At 39.0% G+C, this 20844-nt stretch overlaps 1 protein-coding gene across 1 annotated transcript in view; it reads right to left on the bottom strand.

The window, feature by feature from the left end:
• Window positions 1-16009: 16009 nt before the first annotated feature.
• Window positions 16010-20844, bottom strand: part of LOC101851095 (aspartyl/asparaginyl beta-hydroxylase) — a gene marked incomplete in the record, with an annotated part of 32656 nt that continues 27821 nt past the window's right edge. Inside the window, 2 exon segments of the mRNA XM_013090214.2 lie at window positions 16010-19359; window positions 19703-19833. Coding sequence (XP_012945668.1) covers window positions 19209-19359; window positions 19703-19833 — 282 coding nt within the window.

Here is a 20844-nt window from a genome sequence, read left to right as displayed (position 1 = left end):
CCCCCCAACCCCTTTAACACACACACACACACACACTCACAAACACACACGCACACACACACACACGTGCAAATTCAAAACTACAGACACATGCACAGTCTGTCTGTGCGTGTGTCTGTCTGTCAGCCAGTCCAAAGTATGACAGTATGGAATATGGACAACATACCAGTAGGATAATGTAACTAAGGTCTCACAACCATGTAAAATTATGCATTATTGTTTCTTACCTAGATTGCCACTTTGCGTGCTTTTGCAACAGCGAATTCATCAACGACTTTGATAATGTCGACGTTGTGCAGTAAATCGCTTTCAATTGAAAGAAGTGTTAGCATCCCTAGCCTCTGCTGAGACATGGTTGAACGCGTCTTTCATGCGTTTCAATTGCGAAAATGAACCTTCGCCGGGGCAGTAAGTTGACATAAGAGACAGGTTCAGACAGGTACATCCGCAATGCTATCTCGCTGTCTGGAAAAGCTGAGTGGACACTAGTGGTATGCAAGAGTTTGAAAATGCTCTGAGCGCTTCCAGTTGCATTATCCGGATATACTTGCTCTTTCACTTATCATAGGCACTGTCTAAATTCCATTGGAAAGTTAGGAGAGAGGCCATGTGGATAGACATTAACATGTGTTGATGTTGCAGCATTGATGTCTTCAGCTGATATTGTGTTAAAACACCAAACCTCTGCACTGCTGTGGAATAGGCGTCAATTCGCCTGCATAGGGCACTTTTCAGTTGGTCTATGATAACCAAGAATGTATTCACTTTGAATTTCTCCTGACCCAACATGTCATCCATCACACTTGCGGCATCTCCGTCATCTGTTTTCCTGTGTACACGTGCTGTCCGACTGTCTGATTTATGTATGCTGCTTCCACATCGGTCACTTGCCTTGAAATGGTAAAATTCAAACTTTTCTCGACACTTACCTATATATGTGTCTAAACTTTTTAACAATCCAATGGCTTAGTTCAATAGTTGAACTTTGTAGCAGTTTACTACAGCAATTGAAACGATGTAAAATGGCATTCCAAAGTTCACACATAAAAACAACTTCAATGGTGTCCATATAACTTGCAAGAGCGCCAGCTTCGTGCTTCGTGAGACCATTCAGGTAAATAACTTCTGCAATCTCTTGTACTTGTAGAGCACTTTGGAATTGTTTGTAGCCCCTGAAGACTGCTTCTGTCGCATCAGCCAGGGCAGACCACCGGGTATCCGATGGGTGTTTTGGGACAAGACATTCAGGATTTTCCTCAAAGTGTCGTAATAAAATATTCCAACGATGTGTTGATGCAACAAAAAATGAATACATGCGCTACAGGAACTGAAAGAAAGACACAGCTTCCTCACAGCAATCTACAGCTGATTAACCAACTAAATTTAGAGTGTGGCCTGCGAACGGAATATGATCCACAAGACTTATTTTTCAAAATTGTCTGCATTCCAGTGTATTTACCAGACATGTTACTGGCATGTTACTGGCATTGTCGTATGTCTACCACACTTTGTTGATATCCAAAGTTGTAGTGTCCTTGGAAGCTATAAATTTACATTTTTCGTGTCTTTGTTCAAAGTTTTTCAAGTAAAATCCATGCAGGAATGCGTTTCTAAATGGACACTGAGGGTGCTGATCCCATAACGGAAATATTCCGATAAAATTTGGCAATCGTGTTTTAAAAAGGTCAGTTTCTTTGATTTCATTATTTTGAAGGCGCCTGATGTCACCCTGGTGCACCACAGTCGTCTTGGCACACAACTCCACTTTTTAGTTTAGTAAGTGTTTTATGGCACTTGCAACACAATAAGGTCATATAAGTGCCGAAGATCAGAGATGTTACAAGAGAATAATAAACACAAGAAAGAAGGAGGAGAGGGGAGATAAGGAGAATAGATGATTGATAAGAAAGAAGAAGCACACCACACCAGAGCACCCGCCAACTACCACAACTCCACGTTCCCAGGTAATAAACATTGAACATGGAGCAAGATCAATCGATCGCCACTCGATGGCCGCCCCGATATTATGCATGACGTCAACACACCCAACTACGAGCATGCATATCCAGGATACCGTTCAGTTTAACTCTTTAAATTTTAAGGACGTAGCGGATACTTGTGTGAGGTATAGTGGTGAAATCAGGCGCTCGTCAAAATGATGGAATACATGTAAAAGAAACCGGTATTCTTCTGATCTCTGGAAATCTTTTATCGATGTTTTTCTTGGCTCAACATTTTTTAATGTTTATGTAGAAACAAATTTCTGTATGGATTTCACTTTTTTTAAAAACCACAACAACAACAAAACAAAAGTCGATGAAAGGCACAATAATGTAAATTTGCAGTTTTCAAGGACCTTCACACGCTGGGAGTCACGTGGCCATTTTCTGGCTAATTTTACCCCACCTCCTTCAATCGCAATTATTCCGACTTCTATTCAAGATAGGTGAGTAATTAAATTTTTCACCAAAAGCAAGTGAGTGGTTGGCGGGTGCTCTGGTGTGGTTTGCCCCTTCTTTCCTATCAAACATCTATCGTCCTTATCTCCCCTTCTTCTTTTTTATGTTTGTTACTCTCTTGTAACACCTCTATTCTTCTGGCGCTCATATAAAAATTAATAATAATAATAATAATAATAATAATAATAATAATAATAATAATAATAATGGAGATCATTTCTATAGCGCCCACTCCCGTGTAAACACAGCTCTAGGCGCTTTACATAAATGCATGTCAGAAAAATATTCATGCACGCGACACACACACACACTCACACACACACACTCATATACACACAAACACACGCATACACACTCACGAACACATAACACGCACACATGTGCACACACATGTATGCCAAACACACACACACACACACACACACACACACACACACACACACGCACACACACACACACACACACACACACACACACACACACACAGAGGAACACCCATCTACTTGCTTATCACACGCACAAGCTTACACATCGTCAAGAAATGAGCATAAAATAATAAATATACACACTGTAATTCACAAAATACATAAATGGATTCATAGTCATTTACATAACATTGTATTGAACATGAATCTACTGACATAAAAAGGATGTCATTAAATGTGTCTTTAAAGATTTTTTAAAATTTAGACTAATATGTTGTATGTCTCAAAGGTTGGGGAAGAGAGTACCAGACTGACGGAGCAAGGTGGGCGAACGATCTTTCAGCTAATCTTTTACCCCTTTTCTAGGAACTCTTAAAAGATACTGATCGCTTGATCTTAGTGATCTAGATGGAACATAAATCTGGATGAGATCACGAAGATATGAGGGAGCTTTGTTTATTGACACATTTATGACATAATATTGCAATTTTATATGACATTCTAGCTGACACGGGAAGCCAATGCAACGTTCTTAAATTGGGAGTAATGTGGTCCCTTTCTTTTTCTTTAGTACAAGTCTAGCAGCTTGATTTTGAAAACGTTGTAATTGTAACTTGTGAAGAGTGGTATTTGGTAAGTTAGTTAGTAAAGCATATTATGACCTTATGCAGTTGCGAGTGCCGTAAAACCTCTACTAAAACTAAAACTAAACCAAAAGCAAGATAAATTATCAAGCTCTAAGTTTATACCAATAACTCCATAACGCCCAACAATAATTGACCAGCGGCTGATTCCATTGCGACGTGACCTATATTTCTACGTGTGTTAGCTACGTCATAAGGGTTAAGAGGGGGGAGGGGGGGGGCTACACCCCCAAAGTCAAGATTCGGCTCAAAATTATGGAATTTGAGTTGTAGACATTTATAGCTTCTTCAGCCTCTCCCACAACTATTTCATCTCTTAAGAACCCAACAAAGCCGTATTTTTTCCTCACGAGTATGTTTGTCACCGTCATTTCCTCATAAAGTCAATATCTTATTTTTCTTTATCGCCCGTTTTCTCAAAACGCGACTTTTCTCTATATTAAAAAAAAAAATAACTCCACCATTTTTCTTCCAAACTTCATGAAATTTTCACAAAATGAAGAGGAGATGTAGTACTAAAAATTTTTCTTTGAATTTTTGATATATGGAATAGATTTTTGTTGATGGTGACTGGAGTGTGGATGTTCACTGATTCTTGGCAAACTTGAAAGTTGAATGCTACCTCAGGAAAAAAATTCATAAAACATTTTCTAATTCGTTTAGGAAAAAAAAGACAGACAAATTTTTAGATCTAATGATTGTTAACTCGCATGAAAAAAACCAATCAATTCCCATGAGCTATAAGTACGGTATTCATTACGTAAGACATGTCAACAAATCCAATATGGCCGCCGTATCCATGGAAACGAATTTTTTTCTTCTCAAAATTGATTGCAGATTTTAAGACTCTTTAATATGCTTGTTTGCTATATGTTTGAAATTTGGTAAAATTCGGTCCAGTAAAATTCTCATATTATGTGTAACGACGCTATGGAATCAAACCCTCGTCAATTTTGGGGCATGTGGAGTTATTGGTATCATCTGAAAGCTCCTCATTTGCCTTGCTTTCAACTAAAAAAAAATACTCATTTATCTTGCTTAAACATAATAATATGTCGATATATTTGTGATTAAAGAGGTGGGGGCACCCATTTTCACTGGTCAAATTAAGAAGAAAATACCCTTGAAAATTTTCTGACTCCTACAGCTTGAGGGTCTTTGAAAACTGAAAATTTACTATGTTTTTTGTGTGTGTTTATAATCAACCTTTTTCTGTAAAAATCAACACAGAAACGTGTTTTTCAATGGATGTACACGCTGTTGAGCCAAAAAAAAATTGGATAAAAATGGCTAAACTGGCGGGGAAAATCGCTTTCTTCGATTTCATGATTTCACCACAATGTCACACCTTTTAATATGTCGTGGGGGAAAAAATCTATGCACTTTTTTCAGGACCTGTTTTTCTCTTTGGACCAATCAGTGAACAGGTGGGTCATGCCAGAGAGCTGGCCATGCTTCTCTCTCTCTCTCTCTCTCTCTCTCTCTCTCTCTCTCTCTCTCTCTCTCTCTCTCTCTCCCTCTCCCTCTCTCTCTCTCTCTCTCTCTCTCTCTCTCTCTCTCTCTCTCTCTCTCTCTCTCTCTCTCTCAATAAGAACGGCAGATGCAAATCCTCATCCCTTAGAAGTGGGACGATTTCAAAAATCGTGTCGTGAGTTTGAGGAAGAATTTAGGAAGTACTGCGGTACAAGGTACGTTTTCAGAAGAAAAAAAATCCTCCAAATCAGTCAAAGCTAAGAACAAAATTCAAAGACGAGTCGAAACACTACGCAGCGAAGTGGCAGCACTTCAAGTTCAATTTGTTCTTTATATGTGAACATTAATATGGAAGCTACGACAGCACAAGCAGAGACACTTCAAAGACAGTGCACTAAGTCTTCATTTTTAAGGGGGTGGGGGTGGGGGGGTTGGGTGGTATACATGTATTATATTTGTAACATCAATTTAGAGAATTGAAATCATAATTTTTTACAGATCAACATTTTAATTCAAGGTTAGATCTTGGGTCTTCCTTACTTAGTTAGATCTAGATCTAGGCCTACTCCTTACTCTTAGAAACCCCTAGATCTCTCTCGGAGATATAACTTAGTGGCGAACGATTGCTGGCGATGGCTAGACCAAGAATCTAGGCCCACCCAAATCTACTGTGACTTAATTAGATCTAAATCTACCTGCAGGTTTAAAAATATTTTTTTTTACATGTTCTTGTATTTGTTAAAAAAGCTCTTCTCCAAGAGACGTGAAAGTAGAGCTCAGATGTAACATACACAACATGGAATGAGTGGCCCTTTTAATGACAGATTTTTTACGCTTTCCGAGAGTTAAAAATGGCATTTTCCATTGCCAGTAATCAATTTGTCATCGCGTCCCTAATAGTAGGCCTACGCTACGGAAGTCCGGGAACATCAATCCTGACGGTAAGATCACCAAGCCTAAACTCTACTTTTTCACCTTTTTTTCTACACTACTACACAATCGATTGTCGAACGCCAAAACCAGGGCCCAATTTCACTTCAAGATAAAACAAACAAACAATTTAACCTTTCTTTTGGCAGCCGTTATTTTCAAGACCGAGCCGCACAAAAGGACAATATTGTCGAGTGCGCACAAACATGCCTACAACTACAACTTACTGCCGAGGTTTAGATTCTAGATCTACCGTCTGAGAGGCTAGAAAGGCAAGTAAGGTGCCCTTTCTCTCTCTCTCTCTCTCTCTCTCTCTCTCTCTCTCACTCTCTCTCTCTTCCCCTCTCCTCTCTCTCTGTCTCTCTCTCTGTCTCTGTCTCTCTCTCTCTCTCTCTCTCTCTCTCCTCTCTCTCTCTCTCTCTCTCTGTCTCTGTCTGTCTGTCTGTCTGTGTGTCTGTCTGTCTGTCTGTCTGTCTGTCTCTCTCTCTCTCTCTCTCTCTCTCTCTCTCTCTCTCTCTTCCCCTCTCCTCTCTCTCTCTCTCTGTCTCTGTCTGTCTGTCTGTCTGTCTGTCTGTCTGTCTGTCTCTCTCTCTCTCTCTCTCTGTCTCTGTCTGTCTGTCTGTCTGTCTGTCTGTCTGTCTGTCTGTCTGTCTGTCTGTCTCTATCTATCTCTCTCTCTCTCTCTCTCTCTCTCTCTCTCTCTCCAAAGTTGTAAATATGACTATACGGCAAGTACAGAATTTCGGGATGCAGGCTATGGGTTTCGCAAGGGAAAGTTGGAAGCACTTTCGGCACCCATCACAAATCCGGTAGTTTTTGACACCTTATTCGGAATGGCGATAGAACAGGTCCAAAATCGGAAACTAGATCTAGATCAACCGAAAAAAATAACTACACTTTAGCTAACCTAAAAAAATAATTACACTTTAGCTAACCGAAAAAAATAATTACACTTTAGCTAACAGGCCTAGAGCCCTGCGGTAAGAGCCGGGATGTCTTCAACATGTCATGAAACACGCACAGCCTTTTGTTTCCCACGACAGGTTGCCTTTGTTCTAAACCAGTGGTTTTCAAAGTGGGCGCTACCGCCCCCAGGGGGGCGGTGGCGATAGTTTGGGGGGCGCTGTGGCGAAATTGGGCGATTGGGGGGCGGTGGTGGGCGTTAAGGGGGCGGTGTGAAATTTTCATGAAATGAAACATTAAAAATGGTGAAGGGAAAGAAGCTACATAAAAAAAAATGTAAAAAATTGATAACTTAGGCATAGTTTACAATACTACTTATTACTAAGAACTTTCTTTCCCAGCACTCCAAAGCCCATATACAGATGATTCATCCCGGCAAATCTGACAAAGATCTGGCTTACTTCAAAACTCTAAAGATCAATTTTCAGAAATAAAATCAATTAAATCGATGTTTGCAGCCGACGTCGATCAAGCTGATGAAGACTTACGAGCAGCTTATAATTTATTTCTGCTAATTGCAAAGGCAGGTAAACCACGCACTCTCGGTGAGGACCTCATGTTACCTGCGATAAGAGGTGCCCCGGAGCCTGTGTTGAAAGTTCTTGCCACTGAGTGACAATACCGTTCAAAGACGTATGGATGGGATGTCAGCAAATGTTAAGGAATCATTGTGCAAAATGCTTAAAGGACACGTGAGTTCAGCCTTCAACTGGATATCGGTTCATAGAGGGTGAGGTAAATAATGCAAGAATTGTTATTTGCGAAAATGTTGGAAACAGATACCGGAGTCGAGTCCATTTTCAAAGAGGTCCTAGAATTTTTCGAGGAGAAACAGATTCCTCTGGCCAACATAGTTGCCTGTACAACAAATGGAGCACCGTCGAAGACTGGACGGTATTGTGGATTTATTAGCTTCTTGAAGAAATCAGTCCCTGGAGTACTAACTGTTCGCTGTGTCATTCACAGACAGAATTTGGAGGCAAAAAACCTGAATGAAAGTCTGCATGACACACTGGCCATTGTCACCAAGTGTGTGAAAAAGATCAACGTCCACGCTATGAACTCGAGATTTTTCCAACTGCTGTGCACTGAAAATGACGAGAACCTTCAATTCTTTCTTTTGCACACTGAAGTCCAGTGGCTCTCAAAAGGAAACTGTTTAACATGATTATTGCTCTGCTTGTTTGACTCTGTGCTGGAGCTTTTTTCAAGAAACAGACAGTGATCTCGGCAATAAACTGAAAGAAGACAAGAACAACATTTCGTTCCTCACTGATCTTTTCACAAAGTTCAACCAGTTCAACTTGCAGCTGCAGGGGGGTGACACCAACCTGATCAAGGCAAAATCCATGCTTTCGTCATTCTAGTCGAAATCTAGAATGGAGATATTTGATATACAAATCCCAGGCAACTTTATTGCAGCACTTTGATGGGAGAAAACGTTTCATAAAAATAATGTCAATCTGTTTTCAAACTAATGATCACTGTTTTGGGGTTCATTTTGTGTGTGCTTTGCTTCTGTAAAAGTCATAATACATGTTTTATTTTTATTGATGTTAACAACACTGGTCGTTTAATACCGATGACACATATGCATAAAATGACAGTATTTTGTTCGCAGTGCCCTTGCATAACATTGAAGAAAAAATGTGTTTTATTATCTCTCGCACACGCTTAATTTAAGACTCTGTAATGATGATGATTTGCGACCCAACTAATATTCAGAACCAAATCATTAGAATTTAGGCACTCTATTTTGTACCCTACTTTTTTAGCTCTCTCTTTATTTTTGATTATTGTTATATTATGCTTGTCGTTATGTCGTATTGATGGTTGGGACGGAGTAGGGGGCGCTCGGACTCGGCTGGGTGAAAAAGGGGGCGGTGGGCGAAAAAAGTTTGAAAACCACTGTTCTAAATGGTATACAATGTATTTATAGATCTAAGATAATGTGTTGTTGGCACAAATCCCCGCGGTTACAAGTTACAGGGAGCAGGGCAGGCCGTTAACACATCGTCGCCTCAAAATTACATCTATTTTGTCTAAAGTACCTCTTTTCTTAACCCTATCCGTACGCCCTGGGACGAGATCGTTTAGAGGCAACAACAAATATAAGTTAACAGTTACCTCATTTGGGATCAATCTGGACCACGGAGCGGTTCGCCCCGGTTCGAATCCTCAACGGGATGTTCTGGAATTGGGTTATTTTGGCGATTTTTTCTTCCAAGGGTCTCCACCCATTTGGTTAGTTTCTATTGGAGATAGACGTTATATTCGGATCCCCCCCCCCCCCCCACGCGCCTTTAAATCAAAGCAATTTGCTGTTGGGCCAAAGGGTAAGGTTATTTTCGAAGCAGGGCTTCCGGATCTTTAGTTTTAGTTTTAGTAAGTGTTTTACGACACTTGCAACACAATAAGATCATATAAGTCCCCGAAGATTAGAGGTAACACAAGAGAGTAACAAAGACAAAAAAATAAAAAGAAGGAGAGATAAGGACGGTAGATGTTTGATAGGAAAGAAGAAGCAAACCACACCGAAGCACCCACCAACCTCCCACCCTCCGAATCTAATTTGATTGGGAGCAAATAGGAATTGGTCTCGGGTCTACAGCGTACAACGGCGAAGTGGTGGCTAACAGCTACACCACATACCCTGATAGAACAGCTGAGTCAGCACATTTACATTACGGCTGCCTCAGAATTACAAAGTTCTATCTGACATTTCTACCCGCTTTGAGTTACTAAGACCACGAGGTCAGAAACCAAAATGTTCTATCTGTTCTATCAGATCGTAAGGTTATTCGGAGTCGTTATCAAGATATTCAAAGAATTACATTTTATTTTTTTTAGTAAGTGTTTTACAGCACTTGCAACACATTACGGTCATATAAGTGCCAAAGATTAGAGGTGTTACAAGAGAGTAACAAACATAAAAAAGAAGAAGGGGAGATAAGGAAGATAGATGTTTCATAGGAAAGAAGAAGAAAACCACACCAGAGCACCTGCCAGCCACCCACAACAACAGCAATAACAACAGCAGCAGTAACAACAGCAATAACAACAACAACAACAACAGCAGCAGCAGCAACAACAATAACATCAACGACAACAACGTGAGGAAGAACAACAGGAACAAGAAGATAACGAAAGAAAAACAGACGAAAATCGAAAGAGAGACAGACAGACAGACAGAAAAAACAACAACTTACCAGTGACACCTTAATAGCACAAAGGCTCCCAGATGTGGGAATCGAACTGATGATATTGTCTCTCGCGTGCAACGGCAGAGGTTTTCAGTTTTAGTTTTGGTAAGAAGAGTTTAACGGCACTTGCAACACAATAAGGTCATATTATAAGTGCCGAAGATTAGAGGTGTTACAAGAGAGTAACAAACATAAAAAAAGAAGAAGGGGAGATTCGGACGATAGATGTTTGATAGGAAAGAAGGAGCAAATCACACCAGAGCACCGTCCAACCACCCACTCGGCAGAGGTTTGAACCAGTACATCACAGATGCCAATTAAGTATTCCCAGCGACAACGTGACGTCGACAAGTACAAATCCTATTTCAACTTTACATAATATGGTCGCTTTTAAGCACAAGGGGGCAATCCCCCAAAAATGCTGTTTTGAAAAAATCGAAGGTAAAGTTTTTGGACCCTTGTTCAGTTTCTTTAAAAGACAAGGACAATTTTCTCTTTAACCATTCAAATACAACCCACAATAAAACCAGACTTCCCCAATAGGTAGGGCAATGCTCACTTTTGGTGTAGGTCAAGATTGGAAACCCTGAAATCTGGGTTAGCCCGCTTCTCCTTTAAAGAGACCATGTGTGTTTTTAAAAAACAACAACCCCACCCTCACATGGGTCAGTGCAAAAGAACGTAACACAACATCAGGGTTATGTAACATAAACAATGTATTCTCTCTCTAAGACAAACGTTGTTTTTTTGCTAGTTCACCAATGAACTCAATCAAACATGTATGTATGTCACATGACAACAACATATGGGTATGAATGTCACATGACAACAACATATGGGTATGTATGTCACATGACAACAACATATGAGTATGTATGTCACATGACAACAACTTATGGGTATGTATGTCACATGACAACAACATATGAGTATGTATGTCACATGACAACAACTTATGGGTATGTATGTCACATGACAACATATGGGTATGTATGTCACATGACAAAAACATATATGTCACATGACAACAACATATGGGTATGAATGTCACATGACGACAACATAATATGTGTATTTATGTCACATGACAACATATGGGTATGTATGTCACATGACAAAAACATATGTCACATGACAACAACATATGGGTATGAATGTCACATGACAACAACATATGGGTATGTATGTCACATGACGACAACATATGGCTATGTATGTCACATGACGACAACATATGGGTATGTATGTCACATGACGACAACATATGGCAGAGACAAAGCAAACTTATTCAGGTGAAAAGACAAACTTTTCATATACTTTGGGACAAGCAAATATCACTAACATCGATATACATTGTATTTGATTTTATTATATTGTATAATTAGACTCTTATGTATTGTTTTTACAAAAAAATAAAAGCGAAAATAAGATAAATGCAAATCTTAGTTTACAATATTGTATTACACAGTGATAAAATAACCATGAAATCACAAGTTTACAGCAATAAGTATGGGGGTATTGATTTGAATTATTTCTTATACTTGATGAATTGTTCTGGCAGAGTATTTGATTTTGAACTTGATCATTGTTAATAAATTAAAGGTATGAAAGGCGTCAGCATGTTCTTTCTTGAGAGTTGTAGAAAGAGGAGGGGGAGATGGAAAGGGGGGTGGGGGGCATATGGAAGAAATAGCTATCTGTATTTTTATAATTTCTCAAATAATTTTAAAAATCCATTATTTGTAGAAAATGTTGAAAAGGAAATAGTAAAGAACTGTTACAGCTTGTCATATAAACTATGATGACTGTAACAGCAAAGTATGGCATCCAAAGTATGATTGATTGTATCGCTTTTCACAAATCTCAAACAAAGAACAAGTAAATCTGTAGTCATGAACAAGACACTGGGTATGGGCAGGCAGGCCGGGTATATATACGTGAGGATAATATATACGTATCATGAGTGACATACATCAATCAAGGGTAGATGATGATCATGACGGTGATGTCAGAAGTAAGCAAAGGCTTTGTAGTTGTTAAGTCTGTAATTGTAACTATTTCATGCTCCATCTACTCTATGCTATAATTTAGATTATTTAAGAGGCAGGCTTACTTCAACCCAGCTATCAGGGCCACACCAGGCTGAGAGAGATATACAACATCCCAGCTAACAGAAAGGATATATACTGCAGAAAACAAAAAAAATTTCCTCCATGGGAATTGAACTACTGTCTTCTGCGTGTGGCGTGGCGGCAAAGCGTTTGATAACTGTTACATCAGGCTCAGGTTAAGGCTTTACAATGTGAAGGTAAAGATGAAATTATACGGGAAAAGAGGAAACAACAAAATCTCAAGTACCACCTGTGAGCAGGTAAAGCAGCACTAGACAAAGACTCACGACAAAGCCAGTGCTAAAGAAGCTAGTCCACGACTGTAGAAACCAAAGTGGAAGAGAAACCGGACAGAAGACGACTTTAAAAAAAAATTAAAGTGTTTTATGACACTTGCAAAACAATTAGATCGTATACGAGCTGGGAAGGAGACTTGTCCTCACTTAATTTGCTTATTTTTACTAATCTCTCTTTACAAGAAAGTGAATTCTAAAAAAAAATAGAAATATCCTCGACATGGCCAAAACCTTGATTATTTTAAAAAATGACAAATAACAGGTCTCAGTCTACATAAGAAGGAACAAATTCAGGCAAAGACCTCTACATCAGAGAACCGCAGAATCATTGAGAACACAAACATCAAACATTTTCCAACAATCACCGACACCACAATCCCTAACACGACACACTGACAGAGGAAAAATCCAGAAGGAACACATTATTTTAATGAGAAAAGCATTGGCGGTCTTGAAATAAAAACTTTAAAACAATCCAGATAGAAATCAGGTAAAATGATTATAGAGGTAAACACTGGACTAAATACAAATACAGATAGAAAAAAACTACCGTAAAAAAGGATAAACTTACTCAAAAATCACCTCAAGCAATGACCAGAAGAATATTACTTGCATAGAAAAAGACTGCAACTAACTACATTCTTATTGAAATTTTGCAAAAGACAATTATCTGAAAAAACTTCAACAAAATTACACTTGTCCAAGGAAAATATTGCGTAGAGAATGAATTGACAAGATGCAAAAACTGTCATTTCGGAAAAGTTACATTTCGTCAACTCGGGATGTAAAACGAGCGGCGATGTGGATGCGAACTGTGAAAAAAACTCCAGACGCTGTGTCTTAAAATTCGTTGTAAGTCTTAACCCTTCCTCCCTCGACAATGCATCAACCATCTATGATTCTGAACATTACAATCAATGGTACACTTACTCACAATCATGTAAGTATTTCACAGAGAATTAAAAATATACATACGGTCAGATCATTCAAAGTGGGTATGAGAACTAAGAAAAAAAAGAATGTATAAAAGAATATGAAATTGAGAATAGAAATAACTTAAAAGAGATCGAAAAAGAACATCTGAAAAACTTTAATCTTCCCTAATGACACATTAGTACAGAAGCGATGGGAACTTGACACAAACTCACTACACTTTCACTTCATACTGGGACAGCTGGGAATTCAAAACTCTCATCCACACAGAGAGACAAAGTGGTGTTTTAGCTTTAGTAAGGTTTTTACGGCGCTCGCACCTGCATAAGGTCATATGAGCCCCGTCTACAGAGAAGTCCAAACTGGGAATCAGGCTCACTCTGCTCACCTCTCTAGCCTCAACAGCACAAAGTTTGCTTCAACTATCAAGGCACCCCTGGAATAGTAGTTCACAAGAGAGTGCCAAACACACAAAAGAAGTAACGGAAAAAATGACGAATGTAAGGATGAAGAAACAAAAAGCAGCTGTTCACCCATGTTGTCTCGGCACAGTATGAGCATGACATTGATAAATCAGCCCATTTACAATTCTACTGTGCATAATAACAAGTTAATATCACCCCTTTGGGAATGACCTGAAGACACTTCAGTCAGTAGCACTGCCCCGGCGGGGAACAGAGAGACAACGTGGTGTGCGTTCAAAACACAAGGTAACACAAACATCTCTGCTGCTAGAACCGTTCACCTAAACAGTAATTATTCTAAGGTAAAAACCCAATAGAAACATGAACCCTGTCATGGCCCACATGACAAGTCCTGTTGTTCATCCCTTTTTTCCCCCCATTTATATTTGTTGAAAGAAATTAGACACCACAGTGACATAATATTAATTATTATGTTACTCATCTTGCCAACCAGAACTAAAAATCGCGAGCCTTGTTCATCACATTCTACAAAATTTGTACCTAACGTCTCTGAGAATTTAACCTTATCCGTATGTCCAGGGGCCATATTATACCTCCGGGTTGTATTCTTCACATTTTGGAATATTTCTAGTACAAAGATCCCTTTGAAACTTTCAGTATTCTCATCATTTTAACAGACTGCTATGCAAAGCGTACGGATCGGATTAACGAGTAGATTTCCTCTTTGGAAAGTGGTGGCACAAAGTTCCCCACTTCGTATGGATAGTAAAATACGACGTACGGATAGGGTTAATGAGAGGGGGAAAATGGGGAACGGTGGAAACCTAACCTGCCTTTCCGTACGTCTTGGAAGGGTTGTTTATGAGTTCATAAAAAGACAACATTGTACAATATTTATAATTCAGCAGTTCTGTAGTGAAGGACAAAGGTGGACAGTGAAGCGTGGCGTGATAACAACCATAAAACTTTCCAACTTATGTGTGGGGGGGCATTCAAGGCGTCTATCTATCAACCAGTAACGGTTGTGGATTGGAGTACCGGGTGACTGCCCCAATCTGACTTCAAAACCCATAGTCCATACCAATAAAAACTATATTAATTAAAACATTTTCTCTGACAATAGCATACCCATCTAAGGGCACTGTGTGACTTTGATATGACAGTCAAATTTTACTAGTTTTCCTCTGACCATAAACAAAATGAATCCTGATCGGGGCCTGTGGACAGGCTAGAACATCAAGTGTCAAAACCATGTTTGGGTTTCAGCATTCACAGATTTTAAAAAGGATTCAAGACACAAATTATCAAAGGAAAAACATTACAGTTGGACTCCAGGCAGAGCAAAAGTCTCGGGAAGAAATGGAAATGTCGAGCTTATCGAGGGTTGCAAATGGCACTTTCCATTGCCTCTATTCAATTTGCCATCAGACCAGTGACAGAAGACTAGTCAAATCCTGGAAAATCCATCTTGAAGAACCACTACAGAACGGACCCCGTCGCAAATCCGGTAGTTTTGACACGTTTATCTGTGTGGCGGTAGAACAAGTCCAAAATCGGTAACTGCCGGAAAAATCGATGGATTAGGGCAGCCCTGATACCTTTGTGCATGCGTGCGCATGTGTGCATATAAGTATATGCGAGCACATATGTCTATGTGTGTAGGTGTGCATGTGCGTGTGGGTCTGTGTGTGTGTGTGTGTGTGTGTGTGTGTGTGTGTATGTGTGTGTGTGTGTGTGTGTGTGTGTGAGGGAAGGTGATGGGAAGACCCAAAACAGACGAGTTGATAGCTCATCAATGACGGCAATTCCCCAAAACAGCACACTGCCCTTGACATATATATATTTATATATTGATACTCCACATCTGACTTCTGTCAACTATCAACCTGTGCCCTGGAACAAAATATCATTCACTAAAAACACCCCCTCCCCACAAAAAAAAATTTTTTTAATGAAAAGAAATTTTTTTAAAAATACATAACGAGTCTACCGTAATAGATGTTATTTCACACAAAAGTAAATCGGTTGCAAATACGCCAGTAACGCTGTCTTCATAAGCAGTTAACGAGCTCTAAATCAACCAACAAGCATTGCGAAGATATCTCTTTACAGATTGCAATAGAATATGAACACGCTTTTAAAAAATATTTCCAGCTTTCATAATTTATTGAATGATGGACATTCAGTTCACTGACTGATTAATAATGTTTTGTAAGCAGAAAATCCTCTGGAAAAAGAAACAATATTTATTATATTAGGAGCACCACCCGAAGGGAGGGTTTTACTGCATTATCGGCAATAAACCGCCAGCAAATACTTTGTGTAGGGATATCACATACTTTGAAACACTTTGTTGAACAGCAAGAAAGAAATTTCGCTCTATCGAGCTTGAGATTTAAACTTCAACAATGATTGATCGTGGCTACGTTGATTAAGATATCAGAATCACAGAGCAGCATATTTTTTCCGGCTCATAACAAAGGGAAAAAAACAAACTGATTAGAAGTTAAGTTTATCAAAATGAGAACATAAAAATCTCTCTGTCAAATATTCATTGAATGAATAAACCAACAAAAGACAAACGCAAACTTAATACATTTCAAGAGAAGTGAAAATACTCGAAGAGAACATTCTCAGGAAGAACCCTCCACCAAATTTCATAAAAAGAAGAAAATAAATCAAGAATATTCCACATTTCTGGAAACTTGCGTAGTGACATCATAAATATGAAACTGTCATACTTGACCGTCAAGCCTAAAAAAGCAACCAAAGGACAACTGAATGTGCCCAGAACAAGTGTTATGTTCCGGGTAAATGCAACAATACACACAGCAAGCAAGAGTATCTGTGATCAAATAATTTTGGCAGAAAGGAAATTGCATCTCGGTTTTTTAAAAAAAGAGGCCATGTAAACATTATTGGAAAAAAATGTTGCCTCATTATTCCATCTTCAAAAGTGGAAACAAGATCAAAACGGAGACTCACAAATAGAACTGCTGTCATGCCAAACAAAACTGTCATGCGAGACAAAACAAAAAGATGTCCAAATTACATTTAAAGCATTTAGTGTACTCTCACAGCGCTTACAAACGGAACAAATGCTGTGCCCAACCAACCCGACAAATCACTTCTATAAAGTCTGTGCAGACTATCTAAAAATAACAGCACAGGAATACATTTGCATCATTCGATTCAAATGTCAAAGCAAACATTATCAAATTTTATGACAAAAAGAACTTTCACACAACCAGATATCTCTTTGCACTGAAAAAAAAAAGTCACTTTGGCAGTACAAAAAAACTTTTGAACGGATAATTAATTAAAACTCGCTTTCCTTTATATCTGAAAAAAAATTACTCAAAAAGTTTGATCATATTCACTAAAAGCAACATCTTACACCATATGATAACACATAAGGGTCAATAACAGTGTCTCAGGACATTGATCACCATAGACATATACCTTGTTTTAAAAAGTTAAAAAGCAAGCCGCTGACAACATTCTCACTTCAGAAACCAAACCATCCAGCCTACACAGGCCTCCCACATGTCCGCACCTCTTCATCATGCATAGACCAAACTAGTAAACAAAACAACCATAAAATTCAACAAAAACAAAACAAAACAACACGATGCATACAACCACCGAGAGTAAGACATCCAAACTGCCATATCTTTGCGCCAAAACAAGCAAGTTCAGGCCATCTCATCTCAACTTCACGCTCTCAACAATAGAACAGCAGATCCAACGACAACACACACAACAGCTACGCCACTTTAATCATAAAATGTTGTCAATAGAGATAGCATGATGAAATCGAAAACGCTGTCAATATCAATTTTTAAGACAACGTCCACAACGTCGTCAGTATTGGTGGAACAGTGTCTAACAGGACAGTGTCTAACAACACACACTAACAACAAGAGCTCAAGGCAAGTCAGTATTCCATCAGTAAAACGAGAACATTGCGGACAACCAAGACCTGTGGAATTCTTAGAGTACCCTGCAAAGTGCTGCTCCAAACAGTTCTAGAGAGCAACAAAACTGAGCTCTTCCTGCTCCTCAATAGTACAATAAACACCAACAAACAACCGACACAGACGAGCAAAAATGTTTCAAACTCTCCGCTCCCTTAACAGTCCAGCTCAACACCAGCAAAGTGGCAAAGACAAAAATATCAAACTGATCACGCTCTTTAACAGTAGTACCGTACAGTAAACATCGGCACATAACTGCTATCCGAAACAAAACAAAAATTGAATTCTTTCCACCCCTCAACAATAAAGCAAACATCAGCCCACAACCGACAAAAAAATCTCCAAAAAGTTTTAGTCTACTTTGCTACGATGTCATTGGGATTTTGTGAAATACTTGAAAATTTACCATTTTGTAAACAAAAAGACAATTAATAGAAATAGTTATTCAGAGATTAAACAAGAAACAAATTTTTAAAATACCGTACTGGCTTCCTCGGGTGGAAATAATGGGGGGAAAAAAGAAAAAGGCGCTCCCTGACACTATCAATATTATTGCAAACACGCTAGACGCAACACCCTCGAACAACAGTTGTGAGCATTCTCTTTGTCTTCACATGTTTAAATATATGCGATTAAAGCTTTCATCTTTCACAAATATTACCTCACCTTCTTACTACAGAACTGCACAATAAAATAACATAAACACAACAACAATATCAAGAGCTGAACCTGAAAGTCAAAAGTACCATAACCTAAATGAATTATAACCCCCAAAAAATCTTCACAATTCACCGATAAGAGAAAAATAAAATGAAAACTAAAGTGTACAGAGTCCCCTTGTCAACGCTGTGACCGAAGCTAACTCATTTTTCAGGAAACTGGCTGAAACATCTTCCTCATAGAAATCTGTAAGACCCAAAAAACTAAATGAGACTCTGATTTTTTAATAAGCCTGCTACCAAATTTAATCCTTCTTAACAATTTCAGAATCTTCTCAGAGACAAAGATGTCAAGTGACCCTCGTTTCTATTAATAAATTAGGTTTACATCTGACATCTGAAAATACAAGTTGAGTAAATCAGAGACCCAATCAAAAGGTAACCAAATCCCTCCCCCTCAAAAAAACAACCCAAAGCAAAATTATCCCAAAAAAACCAACAACCAACAAACAAATAAACAAAAATAGAATAATGAGGACTATTACTAAAAAAAATCACAACTTTCTTTGACATCCACTCAGAGAACATAATCTGACAGCACATCAGCTCATTTTGAAAGTAACAAAGGTTAACAAACTGCTAGCCTCAGTACAGCGGCAGCTCTTCCAGCCGTAGGTCGGCCGCTCAGTCCGGACACACCGGCCAGACTTTTAGATGGCCGACAGCCTTCGTTTCTGCGTCTCCGTCAGCTCTGGGTGCCAGAAGTCAACGATGAGAATCAGACGCAGTTCCGAACCCTCATGCCACACTTCGTGCTCAAACGAGTCGTCGAAGATCATGACCTTGCCTTCCTTCCACACCCTGAGATGGACAAAGAATCAATGAGTCATTAGAGCCAAGCGTGTTGAACCACCAGCGATTATTTTAACATGCTTCACATTATTATAACTACATGTTTCACATTATTATAACTACATGTTTCACATTATTATATCTACATGGTTCACATTATTATAACTACATGCTTCACATTATTATAACTACATGCTTCACATTATTATGACTACATATTTCTCATTATTATAACTACATGCTTCACATTATCATATCTACATGGTTCACATTATTATATCTACATGGTTCACATTATTATAACTACAAGCTTCACATTATTATAACGACAAGGTCATACAAGGTTGTTTACCTGGTCTCGTTGACCACACGCAGGAACGGTCCCTCGGGCACCACCAGCCCCAGGTGGGAGCGCAGCCGGCAGTTGGTGGGGCCCACGTGGGGCCAGACGTGGATGCCCGGGCTCATCACAGAGAACTTCACCTGGGGGTCGGGAGACAACAGCCTTACTACACATCATGGAACGATCACCACAGATCTTGGATAAATCATCTTGGATAAATCGCCATAGATCTTGGATAAATCGCCATAGATCTTGGATAAATCATCACAGATCTTGGATAAATCATCTTGGATAAATCGCCATAGAATTTGGATAAAATCATCTTGGATAAATTATCACAGATCTTGGATAAAATCATCTTGGGCAAATCACCAAAGATCTTGGATAAATTCATCTTGGATAAATCATCTTGTTTAGTTTTAGTAAGGTTTTATGGCGCTTGCAATCGCATAAGGTCATATGAGGACCAGGGGGTGGATGTCAACACAGAAGTTCAAACAGGGAATCAAGCTTACTCTGCTCACCTCTCTAGCCTCAATAGCACAAAGTCTGCTTCGACTATCAAGACAATCATCTTGAATACATTTTGTGTTTACTGCTCTCCTTACATATAAGTAAAGTAGGGTTGTGAAAGTTTTTTTTTATGTGGCTGAACTGGTTTTTCTTGTTACTGTGAAATATTTTATCTGGTGTGAATTGTTCAGTGATCATGTGATTGATGTAAAACGCTCACAGTTTATACTTGCATGGGATAGAGCGCTATATAAATGCAATCTATTATTATTATTACTATTATTACATACGGCATCAGATCAATAAGATTTAAAGGGATTCCCCCCCTCCCTCCCTCTCCAAAGTTATTTGACTGTCTCTATAATAAAGATCTTTTAAAAAATAAACAAACTTGAAGGAAGACATGAAACTTTATGTGAGTACCAGAATATATAAATATATGCATAACTGACCACATTCGTATATATTCAGCTCATACACACACACACACACACGTACACACACACACACACACACACACACACACACACACGGCGCAGGCCTACACATACACTCAAGCACACCCAAGTATGCATGAATACACACATGCACACACATACACTGACACATTCACACACTCCAATACACCCCCCTCCCCC

Source organism: Aplysia californica, unplaced genomic scaffold (genome assembly GCF_000002075.1).
Source record: "Aplysia californica isolate F4 #8 unplaced genomic scaffold, AplCal3.0 scaffold01179, whole genome shotgun sequence".
In the NCBI taxonomy this organism is placed as follows: Eukaryota; Metazoa; Mollusca; class Gastropoda; order Aplysiida; family Aplysiidae; genus Aplysia; species Aplysia californica.
This window is presented reverse-complemented; position numbering and strand designations above follow the sequence as displayed.